General features: G+C 42.1%; 1 protein-coding gene across 1 annotated transcript in view; it reads right to left on the bottom strand.

Annotated features, from left to right (window-relative positions):
- Positions 1-17,558, bottom strand: part of CFAP53 (cilia and flagella associated protein 53) — a 28,824-nt gene that overhangs the window by 9,326 nt on the left and 1,940 nt on the right. The window contains exons 2-5 of the mRNA XM_028524563.2: positions 14,174-14,403; positions 13,531-13,704; positions 5,768-6,071; positions 2,540-2,758 (exon numbers count right to left, since the gene is read on the bottom strand). Coding sequence (XP_028380364.1) covers positions 2,540-2,758; positions 5,768-6,071; positions 13,531-13,704; positions 14,174-14,403 — 927 coding nt within the window. The remainder of the gene's footprint in view (positions 1-2,539; positions 2,759-5,767; positions 6,072-13,530; positions 13,705-14,173; positions 14,404-17,558) is intronic.

The following is a 17,558-nucleotide window of genomic DNA, read 5'->3' as shown; positions in this document are numbered from 1 at the left end:
AGCATAAGAATTAACCCAGGACTCAGTAATTCTACTCCTAGTTACATGTCCCAAAGAAACACAAAAGCATACCTATGTCCAAACAAAAACTTACACATCAGTGTTAACAGTAATATTATCATAATAGCCAAAAAGTAGAAACAGCTGCAATATCCATCAGCTGACAAGCAACTAAACAAAATGGGGTGTATCCACGCAATGCAGTATTCTCCAGCCACACAAAGGAATGAAGTGCTCACCCACAGCACATGGATCCGCCTTGAAAACATGCTAAGTGAAAGAAGCCAGTCCAAAGGTCACACCACATGTGATTTCATGATGCTTGTAGTATTGTGAACAATTTATAGTAAGAAATAAATATTTGGTGATTTGGTTCCCATTTCTGGCATAGAGCTCCTAAAACTCTTAGGGTTTCCTAAGTAATGAAAGTGGGAACCGTGCCTTATGTTAATGGGGTGACTTTTGGGCAGTACCTCAGGTGGGGGGCTGGTTGCCAGGGGAACCAACCACGTGTTTAGGGGTTAGAACTCCAGTCCCAACACCTTGATCTCCAGAGGGGAGGAAGGGGCTGGAAGTTAAATCAATTAGCAACAGCCAGTGACTTAGTCCACCGTGTCTGTGGAATGAAGCCTCCACAAAAATCCAAAAGGAGAGGGTTTGGAGGGTGCCCAGGCCGGGGAACCAGAACACTTTCATGTTCCACCATGCTGGGTCCCAAACAGCGGGAGGACGAAAGCTCCTTTGTCTAGAACCTACTACCTCTTCTTTTGTGTTGATTTGCATCCTTCAGTATCCTTTGTAACAGATAATTTAGTGAGTAAATGGGTTTCCTGAGTTCTGTTCACCGCTCTAGAAAATCAGTCAAGCCCAAGGAGGGGGCCGTGGAAACTTCCGATTTATAGCCAGTTGGTCAGAAATACAGGTCACAACCTGAACTTGCAATTGGCATTTGAGTCATTGGAAGCTCCATTTGCAGCTGGTAGTCAGAAGCACAGTAACAACCTGGGCTTACAACTGGTGCCTGAAATAGAGGCTCATCTTGTAGAGCTGAGCCCTTTACATATGCAATCTGATGCTATCTCTGTGATGCTATCTCTGTAAACAGTGTCAGAGCTGAGTTGACTTGTAGGACACCCAGCTGATGTCCTGAGCATTGCTTGGAAAACCCCCACTTCCTCACATTGAAATTGGGTTCAGAACCCCTAACGCACCACATCATACGTCATCAGGGAAACACAAATTAAAACAACGAGATAGCATTACACAACTAATGGAATGGCCGAAGTCCAGAACACTGACAACCCCAAATACTGATGAAAATGTGGAGTAATACGAGCCCTCATTCACCGCTGGTGGGAACGCAAAGTGCTACAGACACTTTGGAAGACTGGCTGGCAGTTTCCTACAAAACTAAACACATTTTTACCATGTGATCCAGCAGCAGCTCTCTTTGTATTTACCCAAGTTAAAAACCTATGTCCACACCACAATCTACCCGTGAATGTGTACGGCAACCTTGTTCATAACCACCAAAGCCTGGGGGCAGCCACGGGTGTCTTCCAGCAGGTGAGTGGGTAAACGGTGGCACATCTGCACGATGGAGTATTACTCAGAGCTAAAAGGATATGAGCGATCAAGCCATGAAAAGATGGGAAATTTAAATGCATACACTTAGTGAAACAAGCCAATCTAAAAAGGCTACATACTGTATGATTCCAACTATACGAGATTCTGGAAAAGGCAAAACTATGGAGCTAGTGTTAGGGCAGTGGAACTGCTCTGTGTGGTGCTGCCATGGCAGACACACGTCATTGTGCATTAGTCCAAACCTGCAGAGTGTCCACCCCCAAGAGTGAGCCTTGATGTAAACTCTGGACTGTGGGTGACAATGACATCAGTGTGGGTTAATCAGCTGTAGCGAACGCACCCTCTGGTAGGGGATGCGGATGATGAGGGAGCCTGTGCATTTGTGGGGACAGGAGGCTACAGGAAATCTCTATCTTCCGCTCAATTTTGCGGTGAACATCAAACCACTCTAAAAAAATAGTCTATAGAAAATAGTACAATAGGAAAAGCATGACACCCTTAAGAGTTTAACACAAATTTCAAAGGAATAGACAGCTCAACAAACACCGGAATGCTTTTCTCTACCCTCCTTGCCTGATGAAACTTTCCATACCCTCCAAGGTCCAACTCAAATATCGCTTTCTCAGGCATGTCCTTCCCCCTGTGATCCCATCCTGCTACCCCAGCGCCAACGCCACACTATCGACTAGGAGCAATCGAAATTCAGTGATGACCTGAATAATGCAAGGGATCCTGCTGAAACACAGATTCCTTGCCCCTGCCGGGATCTGGATTTATAGCTTCTGATTCGGGCACCTACTGATTTCTATTTCTACCCTTCTCCGGTGCAGCCAATGCTGCACTCAGAGTAGCACTGCCGTGGTTCATTCTGCACGTGGCCGGCTCCTGTACGACTGAGAGCTCAACAAGGAACCCCATCCAGCAAGTATGAGGCACCGAATAAATGTCTTACTTTTTTTTGCTTCTTTTTTTCAGCCTCTTCCTGTAAGTCCTGCAAGGCGCTGTGCACGAGCTTCAGGTCCAAGTCCTGCTCTTGTCTGTGTTCCTGCTGAAGACGCTCTATCTTCTCTTGGAGGGCTTTCTGCAAAGTAACCCGAATTTCCTGTTTTGACTTCTGTTTCTTTAGCTTCTCCTGCTCATCTTCAAGTTTCACCCGAGCTTTGTCACTTTCCTAGGGTAGAACGGCCATGAAGATAACGCCTCAGTACAGGTGGACAAAACAAACGGACACACTGCATGTAGGAGGTGAGAACAAAAGGAGGTGTGCTTCTTGGAAACACACACGCCTGGAGTTAGAGGGACTGTAAGAAATAAAACACCCCTTTGCGTTGCTCAGTCAGAAATAAGGCTTTGTGAAATTGCTCCATGTGTAATTATAAAGTAATAAGCAGTTGTCAGGTTCGAAATTGGGAAAAGTGTGAAATCACCACTGAACCTAGTACCCAGCACTCAGCACCACTCTCAGCATTTCAGCGCATGGCCTTCTAGGCTGCACTCTTCCATGCACATCTGCACACCTAGATGTGGGCGCATGATTAAACCACAGTAGGAGTCCCAAAACAGAAATGTGCACATCAGCTAAACACACAGACTAGATCTTAAGCATTTTGTTCTTTAAAAGTATTCCCCCGTTCCCCTCTCTCTCTCCCTCCCTCCCTCCCTCTCTCCCTCTCTTTTTAGCTTTCTGACCTTCCTGGCCGGCTTGACTGCCTGGCCAATCAAGCAGTTCTAACTGGGGCGGCAATGCTGTTGAGCGCTGTGGGTTTGGTAGAAAACGTGGGAGCAGTACACCAGAGACACTGGCCCTCCTGCCGGAGCAGCGGGACTCTCCTGGAGGGTTAAGGACTGGCCCAGCTGGGACAGGAGATGACGTAGCAATAGTGAGGATGGGATCCAAATGCCAATTGGACTTGATTTAACTGAGATTCACAACAGCTGTGATTAGTGTTTTGCGAGCGGGGAGTTGTAACTACCAGGCTCTTCCATTAATGCCATGAGTGGTAAATCCAACCGAATTGTAAGGGCCAGATTTGATAATTGAAGTGAAAATACTCTGTGGTATCTGAGGAAAAGCAGTGGGCATCAAACATGAGAGTCAGGGGAAGAGCAGGCCACACTTTGTTCACAGTGGGCTTGACCTCGGCAGCAGGAGGCCGTCGGCCAGACCCAGACTATATGGTAGGTAGGTAGGGGTGGGGTGGGGGAAACTGCCCAAGATCAAGAGACCTCAGGGTGGTTTACCATGTTTTGGTTTCACCAGGATACTTCTGATCTTACACCTGTTGTGCCCATGTAACGAACTTATTGCTCCCCTTTCAACCTGAAATGAATGATATACAGCCACTCTTTCTAAAACAGACATATAACAACCATATTTGGAGTCGGATTTAAATGTCAAATAACTGAGACAATGATGGAAACTTGATGCTGACTTTAGATGATAAAAATGAATTATTATCAAGACTTTTGGCCTGACATTGGCATTGCATAAGAAAATGTCCTGAATTATGTTGTTGTTGAGATGCACCAGGAGGAAATACGATGTCTGGAATGTGTTTTAAAACAAAGACCGGGGGGATGGGAAGGACAGAGGAAACCAATATGGCGAAACGTGGGAGCCACCAGAACTGGGAGATGGGCATAGAGGGGCTCACTGAACTCTCCACCTCTGTGCATTAAAAAATGTTCACAATAGAACATTTTAAAAGCTCAAAATTACATAACTTTCCCAAAAGCACAACAAAATGGTGATAAAGAACATATCGGCGGCTGCCAGGAGTTACGCTTGCGAGAGGTTATAACTGTAAGGGAGTAGCTGGAAGGAGCTTCTTCAGGTGATGGAACAGCCCTGGGTCCCGATCTTGGGAGTGGCTGCATGAATCTATCCACGTTCCTGCGTCACATCCTTTACGATAAACCACTAATGGTACATACGGACAGCACTTTCGTGAGAACCTCTGACTGTGTAGCCAAGTTGGACGGAAGTATAGGCAGCCCGGGGGCTACTTGTGACTGGTGGTCTTGGGAGCCTGAGCCCGTACACCTGCTGGGTCCGGCACCATCTCTGGATAGTGTCAGAAATGAACCAAATTATAGGACACCTAGCTGATGTCCACACAGAATCAGAGAATTGTTTGGTGCAGGAAAAAGACTCGCACGTGTGGTGTACGAAGTGCTGAGTGAACGTGGTTCCCTAGGTGTCTGACACCAGAGGGCGGGGCCATGAGGCAGGGCGGGGCCGCCAGTCTGGTTTTCTCAGAGAGGCTAAAACATTTAGACATCTTCTAGGAAACACGTCAAAAGGAAACCACCTGAAACCCAGAGAAGGCGTCTAGCTTTGACTTTTTTTATGGTTCCACATTTCAAGACTTAGGATTCCCCAGGAAAATAATACCTTTTTCCTAAATTTAGTGGTAATAATGTATCAGTTGTTGAAAGCTTTATACACATATAAAATTGCTACTTTTTCAAGTGCTTTCACACACTTTCAGTGGAAACTAATTTCTATACAGTAGGGGAGTGATTTTCAACCTATTTCATCTCATGGCACACATAAACTAAAATTCTGCAGCACATCAAAAATATACTTCTTACTGATCTGACAAAAAATAGATATAATTTTGATTCATTCACACTAGATGGCTATTGTTGTGTTACTGTTGTCATTTTTTCTTTGACAGTCTAAGGGGGAAAAGGTCAGTATCTGTAACTAAACAGTCAGGTGTTGCATGTTTTACAAACTCTTGCGGCGCCCGGGTTGAAAATGGCTGCAGTGGGGGCAGCAACAGTCTTGCTGGAATAAAATTATTGACTTGGGAGACCAGCGGGTTACAGTAGCTGTTGTATGGCACTTCTTCACAGGATTTGGAAACTGTCAATTTGCATATTAAAGAACAGGGGATGCGGCCAAATTGTTACTAGTCCTCCACAGCACTGCCAGTGATTATCCCATATCATCCCCCCCACCAAACACATGGCTTTTGCCTCATTTTTCTAAAGAAACTGAGACACAGTAGTTCAGTAACTTGCCCTATGCAATGGGAAAGCTGGGCCTTGAAGCCCAAGGCTCCTGTGTTGTTGCCCTGCGAACCGGCCCAGACCATTAGGCAAACAGGACGGTGAAGTGCGTCCTGCACCCACTCAGCTGACCCTCCCAGGACGAGCACTTTAAAGGGCCCACCACCAGGCGCGCCTCCTCTTCCTTCAGCTGCTGCACTGCCAGCCTCTGCGCCTGCATGGCGGTGATCTGGGCGTTCAGCCCCAGGCGTGTGCTCTCCACCAGCTCCTTCTGTCGCCTCGCCTCTTCGCTGTCTCGCTTCTCCTTGGCTAATCGGTCTTCCTCCCAGAGCTTTGAGAACATCTGCTCTTCTACCACTTTTTGCCTTTTCAGCTCCTTATTAAACTCGATCTGGGCTTTCCGCTCCTCGCACACCTTCTCCTGATGGATACAAGACAGCTGGACGCGGAGCTCTTCACAGCGTTCCCTGAAGGGAGAATTTGAAAAAGGCCAAGTCAAATCTTCCATGAGACACTGCTCTACTTGGGCATGTGTCTGCACAGTGAGAAACTGAAGAAGGAAAGTAAAGGATCTGGGTGTAGGCCACCTGAGCAGAGAAAGTATGTGAGGGAGCAGGAGGGAGGTGGGCGCCATGACGTCACAGACAAAATGCTGGCACTGGGTCAGACAGCACAGGCTTTGAAACCCAGTTTTGACATTTCCTGTGTGACCTTGGATCAAAAACTTGACCTACATTTTTTTTTATAAAATCTGTAGAACAACTGTCTTTTAAGGTTCTGGTGTCAGAGGTAACGGATGTAAATGCCTGGTGAATGAGTAACAGGAGTTCAGTAAGGGGTAACTACAATGATTACTGTGGAGGAAACAGCAGAGAGGTGGGCCCGTTAGGCCTTGGTAGGAAGAGACCTCACACGCACACCCCAGGAAAGATCCAAGGGGCAAGGCGGCACACCCCAGGGGAGCTCCCCCATCACCCCGGGACTCCTGGTCAGGGACTCCTGGCTGGGCACATGTCCACTGACGGGGTTCTGCCAGAGCGGCCTTTTCACACCCAGGCTTCTCTCACCATTCAGGAAGGAATGCTCTCTCCATAAGTGTTCGGACCTCACCCTTTCTTTCAGTCTTGCCAGCTCCACTTCTTCAAAAGTTCTGCATTGAGCCCCCTGATATTCAGCAATGTCTACACTTCAGAATTACTGAGGGATACATTCAAAATCCCCACTTCTTCCCCTCCACCCCACTCCCAGGCCAGACTAGTTAAACCAGAAACCTGGGGGTGGCACACAGGCTTCTGCACTCTTCCAGAGCGCTCAGGAGGCTCTGGCACACAGCCAACTCATAAGGACCCCGCTAAAGGCAAAGTCTATAAATATCAAGTCTCCCTGGTTTCTAAATAAAATTCAGCACCAAGAAACTGGAGTTGGAGAATAGGCTCAATATGGAAATTTTGATGAAATTCTAATCTTAAAGACCAAAAAACGTAAGTCTAAACTCTCATTGCAAGACTGATCAATACCTCACAAATTGACAATTATTAAACACTGTTAAGTACTGTTCACCATTTGATGAGGATTTATCTCATTTCCCTACATAACCTGGATTCACTTTGAGTGCTGGGACTAAGGACTATATTTCAGGAATATACACCCCACACTACCTACCCAGCACCCAATAAATAACTGTTGGTTTCACTGATATATAGTCAGGCTTGTTAGGAACATTAATGATTACCAGCAGTTACCTAAGGCTCAGGAGGTAACAGAAGCTGAAAACACTAGGTTAGCAAACAAAACAAAACACTTCAACACTGAAAAATGAATTCATCTGTCTGAAATTCATCAGTAAAATTTGATCAGAATTGACTATGGTAATTTATTAAACTCCTTCCCAATCTTATGATTCATACCCTAAAAAATTATTCAATTAATACGTATCTAGAACAACGAGATCCACCTCACCCCAGTCAGAATGGCCATCATCAATAAATCAACAAACAACAAGTGTTGGCAAGGATGTAGAGAAAAAGAACACTTGTGCACTGTTGGTGGGAATGCAGATTGGTGCAGCCACCTATGGAAAACAGTACAAAGATTCCTAAAAGTATTAAAAATGGAACTGCCTTATGACCCAGCAATTCCACTTCTGGGTATATATCCAAAGAAACCCAAAACACTAATCTGAAAGAATATATGCACCTCTATGTTCATTGCAGCATTATTTACAGTAGCCTACATACAGAAGCAACTCGAGTGTCCATCAACAGATAAGTGGACAAAAAAAGCTGTGGCGCACACACACACACACACACAGGAATCTTAAACATAATCAGAATGAAATCTTAACATTTGTGACAGCATAGATGGTCTCAAAGGTTATTATATTCAGTGAAATAAGTCAGAGAAAGACAAATACCCTATGACTTCAGTTATATGAGGAATCTAAAGAAAAAATAAACAAACAAAACTGATGGAGACTTACAGACACAGAGAACAGACTGAGAGTTGCCAAAGGGGAGGGAACTTAGGGGACTGGGTGAAAAAGTTGAAGAGATTAAGAAGTACACACTGGTAGTTACAGAATGGTCACGGGGATATAAAGTACAGCATAGGGAATAAAGTTCATGATATTGCAATAACTATGTCTGGTACCATGTGGGTACCTGAAATATTGAGGGAGTCACTTTGTAAAGTACACAATTATCTAACCACTATGCTGTGCATCTGAAACTAACACAAAATGATATTAAATGTAAACTGTAATTGAAAAATTAAAAATTTTAAAAATAAATAGATAATAAAAATCTAAGACCCAAGAATAACAAGTATGGCCTATTATATTTTGCTTTTAAGGAGGATAATCTCCTTCTTCCTAAATACAAAACTAAAACATGTTCATTACAGAAAAACTGAAAAATACAAAAGGTATGAAGACACTAAAAATACTTGGTTCCAATGCCAAGAAATAACTGCTATTAGAGTATTAGTATTTTTCCAATCTTGTGTATGTGCATTTTTACTAGAATTGGGGTTGTTCTATATAACTATACATCTATATCAATATCTCCTTATATCTTAATTTTTCTACCTAATATTATATTAGAAATGTTTCCTCCCTGACCGATGTGTCTCGGTTGGGCATCATCTCACAAAGCAAAAGGTTGCGGGTTCCATTCCCAGTCAGGGCACATGCCTGGGTTGCCGGTTCAGTCCCTGGTTGGGGCACGTATGAGAAGCAACCAACTGATGTTTCTCTCTCACATCAATGTTTCTCTTCCTCTCTTTCCCCCTCTCTTCCCTCTCTTTAAAAAAATCCTAAGAAAAAAAAAACTGTTTCCTCAGCAGGTGGGGGCTAGGTGGAGGTGGACAAAGGGGAAAACAGTGGGAACAACTGTAATAGCATAAACAATAAAAAATAAAGAAAAAAGAAGACAGTAAAAAAATGTTTTCTCAGGAAATATTCTTAAAAATAATTCCTAACTTCAAACACTTATTAGTTTACTAAGCTGTGTAATATAGGCTAGAATCTATGAACATATCATGCTTTACTGATACATTTCCTTTTTTGATGGACATATAGGTTACTTTCTTTTTTAAATTTATTTATTGATTTTAGAGAGAGCAAAAAATATTGATTTGCTCTTCCACTTATTTATGCATTCATTGGTTGCTTCTTGTATCAGCCCTGACCAGGGATTGAACTTGCAACCTTGGCATATTGGGATGATGCTCTAACCAACTGACCTACCCAGCCAGGGCTATATAGGTTACTTCTGACTTCTATTATAACATTGAAATGAACATTCTTTTTTTTTTTAAGATTTTATTTATTTATAGAGAGAGGGGAAGGGAGGGAAAAAGAGGGGGAGAGAAACATCAAGTGTGTGGTTGCCTCTCACATGGCCCCAACTGGGGACCTGGCCCACAACCCAGGCATGTGCCCTGACTGGGAATTGAACTGGCAACACTGGTTTGCAGCCCATGCTCAATCCACTGAGCTACAGCAGCCACGGTACAGTGAATATTCTTACATGTACCTCTTTCTGCTTATCTCTGATGATTTCCTTAAGGTGATTCCCTTCCTTACTATAAAATCAAAATACAAAAACATTAAGGCAGTTGATGCCTGCTGCTAAAAAAGCTTGCAATAACACTTGTATGAAGGTGCACGTATCAACTATGTCTTCAGATCAGTAGCTCTTCAAACTTTTTTGATTATGTATCCCTTTCAGTAAAAAAATTCTAAGTACCCACAAATATGATTATTATTTATAAACTGTATGCAGTTGTCACTATAACATAAGTTATTAAATATGTGCAAAAAATTAAAATTAAAAGGAGATAAAAAATGAACATCGGATATTTTCTCCCTACATTCTACTGATTCTCCTACTCACTTGACCTTAGGAACTCCTGAGGGGTGCTCTCTTTTTATCAATAATATTGGATAAGTAGAATAGCTATCTCCCGACATCAAATATCATTGATAAAGAGGACAACTTTCTGTTTGTGAGTGCTTTATGTGACACTTTCACACATAAAATCTTACTTCATACTCAGGAGTACGCTATAGCTTAGACGTAGCAGCCAGTATTATTCCCATTGTGGAGTTAGAGCAATCAAAACTCAAGGAGCCTGTGTCTTCCTAAACCACATGACCTGCAACAGTAATATTATTAGCAAGTAATTGAGTTTTTATCTGCCAGGCATTGTTCTAAGCACTTTACATATATGAATTTTTATAATCTTCATAAGAACCAATGTTGCAGTGAACATTCTTGTAAGTTCATTTTCATCACTATCATCACCCCCAGTTTATAGAGAAGTAAAGGAGGCACAGGGCAGTTAAGCGTCATGGGTGAGTGCACACATTTCATATGTGTAAGCATGGGAGAGAAAACCTGGCAGGCTGGCCCTGGAGTTTAGGCTCTTTGGTACTTCATTACATCACCTCTGCCAGTAAGTAAAAGGGACAAGGCTGCCTTCAAGAGTTCTGACCATGCATCTTAGGGTATTTGTTTACCAAAGAACACCCCAAAACAAAACAAAGCCAAAAACTGTCTACCTTAATCTGTGGCAGGTGCAATCACTAACTGTGTATAAACGTAAGACATTAAAAAGAAAACCACAGTGTACCTAAAAGCATGATCCATAAAAGAAATATTGATAAATTGGATTTCATCGAACTTAAAATGTTTTTCTCTGTGAAACACCCTGTTAAGAGAATAAAAAGCAAGCTACAGATTAGGAAAAAATATTTCCAAATCACATATCCCACACCAAGGACTCATATCCAGAATACATAAAGAACTCTCAAAACTTAATGAGCTAATCCAATCAGACAGTGGGCAAAAGACATAAAGAGACACTTCACCGAAGAGGATGATATACAGATGGCAAATAAGCACACGAACAGTTGTTCAGCATCACCAGCCACTAGGGAAATAAAGAATGGCCCATTGACATTCATTTGCTAGTGTCCCCTTTGTCCCTCACAGCATCTTCTCCTCCAGCAGCCCGTAGGGAGTGTTTGAGCCCTACCAAGGACAGGAGGCGAGGCTAAACTTCAGAAAGGGCAGAACATCCAAGTCTAACCCAGTTTTTGTTACTACAAGATTGGGAACCTAGTAAAATTTGTACCTGTGGAACTCAAATTACCCATCTGCCAAATGCGGAGCGGCAAGCCGGTTCTGGGTGTAAGCATTTCTGCTCCCCTTTTCTTCCCTGGCCGGCATTAGCAGCTCCCCAAGCCCTGAAACTTCCCATTCCCTCTAGTTTTAGCAATCTAACTTACCTTGCTAGCTGCTGAACCTGCAATTTGCACGCACTACTCACTGCAATATCCCCTCTTGGGTCTCTACTAGGAGGATTTAGGGCAGCCTATGTAATTAAGAGCAACTTCATGGCAGAGAGAGAGGAGATGGGAAAAGCTTTATCTCTGAACCATGTGTCTTGACCCTTCTACATGCTTGGTTTTGTTTCTTTCTCACATCTGTTGACCTTCGGATTTCTCACCTATTCAAATTTCATGTGCTGTGAAAAATGAACTCTCATAGTCCTGGCTGGTGTGGCTCAGTGGATTGAGTGCCAGCCTATGAACCAAAGGGTTGCCAGTTTGATTCCTAGTCAGGGCACGTTCTTGGGTTGTGGGCCAGGTCCCTCAGTGGGGGCGTGCAAGAGGCAACCACACATTAATATTTCTCTCCCTCTCTTTCCCTCTGTCTAAAAGTAATAAATAATATATTTTAAAAGGATGAATTCTTATATTCCTTCTGTTTTCTACTGTAAACTCAGAGTTTACATTTTACTTTGTCTTGGACCACTCTGTTCCCAATCTAGAGTAATACCATATACACCTGCTGCATTCATACTCGGTGACCTGACAGCCTAAGTGACATTCTTTCTTTGTTAAGCCACTCAGTAATAATAGCAACCCTTCTCAAACACTTCCAAAAAACAGAATAAGAGAGAACACTTCCAAACTCATTTACAAAGCCAGCACTACCTTGGCACCAAAGCTGCAGACATGGACACTACAAGAAAAGAAAATCACAGCCAAATATCCCTGATGAACACAGATGCAATAAAATACTAGCAAGTCCAATTGAAGAGCACATTAAAAGGATCATATACCATGATCAAGAGGGACTTATCCCTGGGATGCAAGGATGATTCAACATATGCAAACCAATGCATGTGACAAACATCTTAACAGAAGGAAGAATAAAAATTATATGCTAATCTCAATAGATGTAGGAAAAGCATTTGACAAATCCATGATAAAAAACTTTTTCAACATATTAGGTAGAGACAGAAAGTAGCTCAACACAATAAGGCCATATATGACAGGTCCTCAATGACCATGACATTCAACCGTGGAAAGGTGAAGGCTTTTCCTCCAAAATCAGGAAGAAAACAAGGATGCCCACTCCTCCCACTTTTTTCACCATAGCACCTGCATGAATGAGCGTGGAGGACGTTATACTAAATGAAATAAACCAGACACGGAAAGACAAAGAGCCTATGGTCTTGCTTCCATGTGGAGTCTAAAAGTACAAAACAAAGAGTTGAACACGTAGAAACAGAGGGTAGCATGCACGTGCCCAGGGGACAGGGTAGGGGAAAGGGGAGAAGTTGGTCACAGAGCACCAACTTTGAGTTAGAAAATGAGTAAGTTCTGGGGAATCTACTGTGCTGCATGGAGACTATAAGCAATAATACTGTACTGTATACTTGAAATTTGTTGAGAGTAAATCTTAAGTGTTCTTAACACAAAATAAGACAAAAATCCTCAGTGCTGCATTATACAATGATGTGTATATAATCACCAAGATTTAGAAATGCAACTACTGGCTATACTCTGTTAAGGCTATACTTTACTGTAAATTAACACTCCTAAATCTTTATTTTTATTTATTATTATTATTATTTTTTTTTATCTTCACCTGAAGATATTTTTTATTACTTCAGAGACAGAGGACAGGAGAGAGACAGACAGAGACATTGATAAGATATAGAAACATTGATTGGTTGCCCTCTTGTATGCGTCCCAACCAGGGATCGAATCTGCAGCCTGGGTATGTGCCCTGACTGGGGATCAAACCTGCAACATTTTGGTCTACGGGATGATGTTCCAACCAACCCTGGCCAAATCCTTTTCTCTCTTTTTTAAGATTTTACTTATTTTATTTTTAGACAGAGGGGAAAGGAAGAAGAGAGGAAGAGAAAGATCAATGTGTGGCTGCCTCTCACACCCGCCCCCCTACTGGGGACTTGGCCCACAACCCAGGCATGTGCCCTGACTGGGAATCGAACTTGTGACCTTTTGGTTTGCTGGCCGGTGCTCAATCCACAGAGCCACACCAGCCAGGTCTCCCACATCCTTTTCAATGCCCAGATTCTGTGTGTGGGTTCTTCCGACATCAATACCTGAATTGCTGGTCTAGCTTTTCAGCCACAAAATCCTGTCTCTCTTTTTCTTTCTTCTCCTTTAATAATTTGATTTTCTCTTTCATTTTATCTTTTCTCTCCTCAATTGTTTCTTCTTTCAATTGCATTTCAGTGAAATACTTATTTTCTTCTGATGCTAAAAGCTCACGGAGCCTGAAATAAAATGATAAACAAACAAAAAACTGTGATGCCACATGTACCGTTTTTACTGATTTTTATTATGTTAAATTTGATTTCAGAAGTTCATGTCTATAAGTTTTGGAAGAAAAAGACCAATGCGGTCTTCCATAAAAGAAAACCGGCTGCCATTTCAAGCGATGAAGACACTGATCTGGGCCATGTTCTACCTGATCCCACATGGATGAGATCTGTAATGTGCACCTTCAACAAAAGATGTGAATTAAAGTAACAAAATATAAAGCAGTTATTCTTTTGCTATCATGATAATGTAGCTTATTACAAGTGAAAATATAAACAATAATTATTGATTTGGCAGGAATATTAATATCTTGGCCATGATTCTCGCTATAGAATTCACTTGATTTTTTTTTTGATTGGTCGATCTCAGGTTGTGGTTTTAGGGCTATTGTGTAGTCTTGGCCATCAGGTTTGTAAGCCTTACTTATTTCGTCTTTCTTCAGTGTTGATGATAAACCCTTGTGTGGCATCCTTGACTCTTGCTTTCACAAGACTCTTCACAAATTTGCGGTCATTCTGCTGGTACCAGTCAACTTTCGAGCGATCCCGCTCTATTGACTTAATGGAATCCAAAACAGCCTGATGTTTCTGATAGTTGCGTCGGATTCTTTCAAGATGCTGCTCAACTCTATGGCTTTTGGGAGGCTTGGCTCTCTGAAAACAAATAACAACCATCACTTTTGATAGATCCAAAATCAGTAACATATTTTCTTTCTTTTAAGATGTTATTTATTAACTTTTAGAGAGAGGAGAACAGAAGGAGAAAGGGAAAGAAACATTAGTGAGTGAGAGATACGTCAGTTACCTCTCACACGCCCCCAAATGGGGACCTGGCCTGCAACCCAGGCATGTGCCCTGACTGGGAATCAAACCGGCAATTTTTTGGTTCGCAGGTTGTCACTCAATCCACTGAGCCACACCAAGCAAGGCCAATAGCATCTTTTCAATTAATTATGACTTCCATCAATATTCATACTAAATAAAACTTGGTATATAAAACTAATACGGGGGACAGGGTTATAAAGGGGCTAAATGCCAATGGAAAAAAATACGATAAAAAAAGAAAAAATAATAAAATTCATATACCCTGTTACAACTGCAAAGTTTAAGTGGCTAAGGTGTAACTTGCTTGATTCTTTGAGTCTGTATCTAAAAGTTTGTGAAATCAGTCTGAAATATTTCTCATGTTCTGTCTGAGTAAAAGGTCATGGGATTATAACGTAAAATATTTGAATGCGAGTCTAGAGATTATTTGGTCAAACCACAGACATTAAATGATCTGCCCAAGCTGCTTCAAATAACTGGAACAGACCTGAATAGAACAAGAATTAGAGGTTTTCCAATTCCTCACCTTGATCTTGCCATTCAGTATTCCACTGATTTTCAGGGTCAGACAACATAGTTACCACCATCAAAACACTTTCAATTAAAAGAGGCTACTATCTAAGTACAGTTGGCCCTTGAACAATTAGGGATTAGGGGCACATGCCTCCACATGGTCAAAAATCCACATATAGCTTGACTCCCCCAATTTTAAGTTTTTCAGTATCCACAAGGAATTGGTTCCAGGGCCCACCCTCCCAATACCCAAATCTTTGAATGCTAGTCCCCTATATAAAATAATGTAGATTAATGCATACCATTGGCTCTCTACATCCTCCGACTCCCAACTGAATCAAAAATAATGCAGGTATTTGCTGAAAAAAATCTATGTATGAGAGGACCTGTGCAATTCAAACCTGTGTTGTTCAAGGGTCAACTATATATATTAAATGAGTTGTGAGGAGGAAGAAAAGGGAGGGACGGAAGAAGGAAAAGTCAAAAAGGAAAGCAAAACTAGTGGTAGAACTTCATTGCTATTTCTATGGTGCCAGAAGTTTAATGGAAGGGCTGTGCCCCTGGCATTTTGGATAAGTTGAATTGCTATAAATAGGTTCATTTTTTACAAATATCCACTCAAAAGTTGGAAATGCATACACTATTTTGAATATGTAGTGATACATTTAATAAAATCACATGGACTCTATCTTTTTCATTTCTGTATTCCTAGCATTGAACATAATACCTACCACTATCAGGTTCTCAGTCTGAATGACAGAAAGGAAAGACAATGTGTCTGGGTGGGCTTGGTGCAATCTCTGCTTCTCCTAGAGCCACCATTAAATCCATGGTCTTGAGCTTTGTCTCTCCAGCCAGTTTTATCAAGTCAACCTCATGTGAGTGGTGAGGCTCTGAGGGGCTGATTCACACGCACAGAACTCTCCACTCAGGGCAGAGAGTCAACCTGATCACTCACACTTAGAAGAACATCACTATCAGAATTATCAAAATATGGGGTTGGGTCTTGGTAAAGGAGTCTCCTGGGGAAAGAAAATCAGCATCTGGAGACAGCCTGATGAACAGATTCAGGGGCAGGGTACACATGCAGATACCTAGATTTAGCTGAAAAGATAAGGCAAGGGAGAGGTATGTTGAAGACATGATATTTGGGGTTATGTCATGGGAAGGAGCTAATCCATATTTAGCGTCTGCAGCCAGTTAAAAAATTACTGTTATGTAACATGTATAACATTTTTAAAAGATTTTATTTATTTTCAGAGAGGGGAAGGGAGGGAGAGAGATTGAAAAATTTTGACCTGAATCATTCAGCTGCCTCTCATATGCACCCCAACCAGGGACTGAACCTGCAACCCAGGCATGTGCCCTGACCAGGAATCAAACCAGCAACCTTCTGGTTTGTGGAATGATGCCCAACCACTGAGCCACACCATTCAGGGCCATACAATGTTTTACAAATGCAGATTCAGTAATACCAAATCAGAGCAGGGTCGAGGCTGCACCTTGGGTGGGATACACATAGGAACTCAGGCTCCCAGTAGACTAACAGACTAAGAACAGGAACCAAGCACCAATGTCATTAGAAATCAATGGTTTTGAGTCATCAGGTCAAGAACCAGACTCTGCCCTGGCTGGTGTGGCTCAGTGGCTTGAGTGCCAGCCTGTGAACTGAAATGTTGCCAGTTGGATTCCCAATCAGGTTGCAGGCCACGCTCCTGGTTGGGGGTGTGCAAGAGGCAACTGTTCAATGTTTCTCTCACACACTGATGTTTCTCTCCCTCTCTTTTCCCCTCCCTTCCCCTCTCTCTAGGAGTGAATACATAAAATATTTAAAAAACAACAACAACAGGCTCCGAGGTACATTTTGACCAAGAGGGGATGGGGTAAGAGGGTGGTGGTGAGAAACAGCCTGAGCAGTAGCCGGGGATCAGGAAGCCCTTTAAGCTTGGGGCATGCAGGCGTCTGTGGTCAGGAAGGACGCAGTCTCTGGATGAATGAGGTATGATCTGGAGTTCTCTAACAAGAAGATGCCAATCCATGCACAGTCTTGTCTTAAGTCAAAACCAGCACTGTTTAATGGAAATATAATGTAAAACATCTGTAATTTCACATTTTCTAGTAGATGCATTTTAAAAAGTAAAAAGACACCTAAAACTAATACAAAACAATACTAAATGTAAGCCATAATTAAACAATAAAATTAAAAGTGAAAAGAAACAGGGGAAATTAATTTTAATAATATATTTTATTTAACCAGAATATCCAAAATATGATCATCTCAACATGTGACTCTAGGCATATTTTAAGTGCTCAAAAGCCATGTGTGGACATTGGACTCTAAACTGTGCTAAAGGCAAGAGAGTAAAGAATTCTGTAACTACCTTGTATTTGCAAGGTCACTGAAGGCTTTTGTTACTGTAACAGCTCACATTATAGTTTCTAGTATTACAATTTACAATTTAATGTCTCAA

The sequence above is a fragment of the Phyllostomus discolor genome, chromosome 9, assembly GCF_004126475.2.
Source record: "Phyllostomus discolor isolate MPI-MPIP mPhyDis1 chromosome 9, mPhyDis1.pri.v3, whole genome shotgun sequence".
Classification (NCBI taxonomy): domain Eukaryota; kingdom Metazoa; phylum Chordata; class Mammalia; order Chiroptera; family Phyllostomidae; genus Phyllostomus; species Phyllostomus discolor.
The sequence above is the reverse complement of the archived record's forward strand: the minus strand, read 5'-3'. Positions and strand labels throughout refer to the sequence as shown.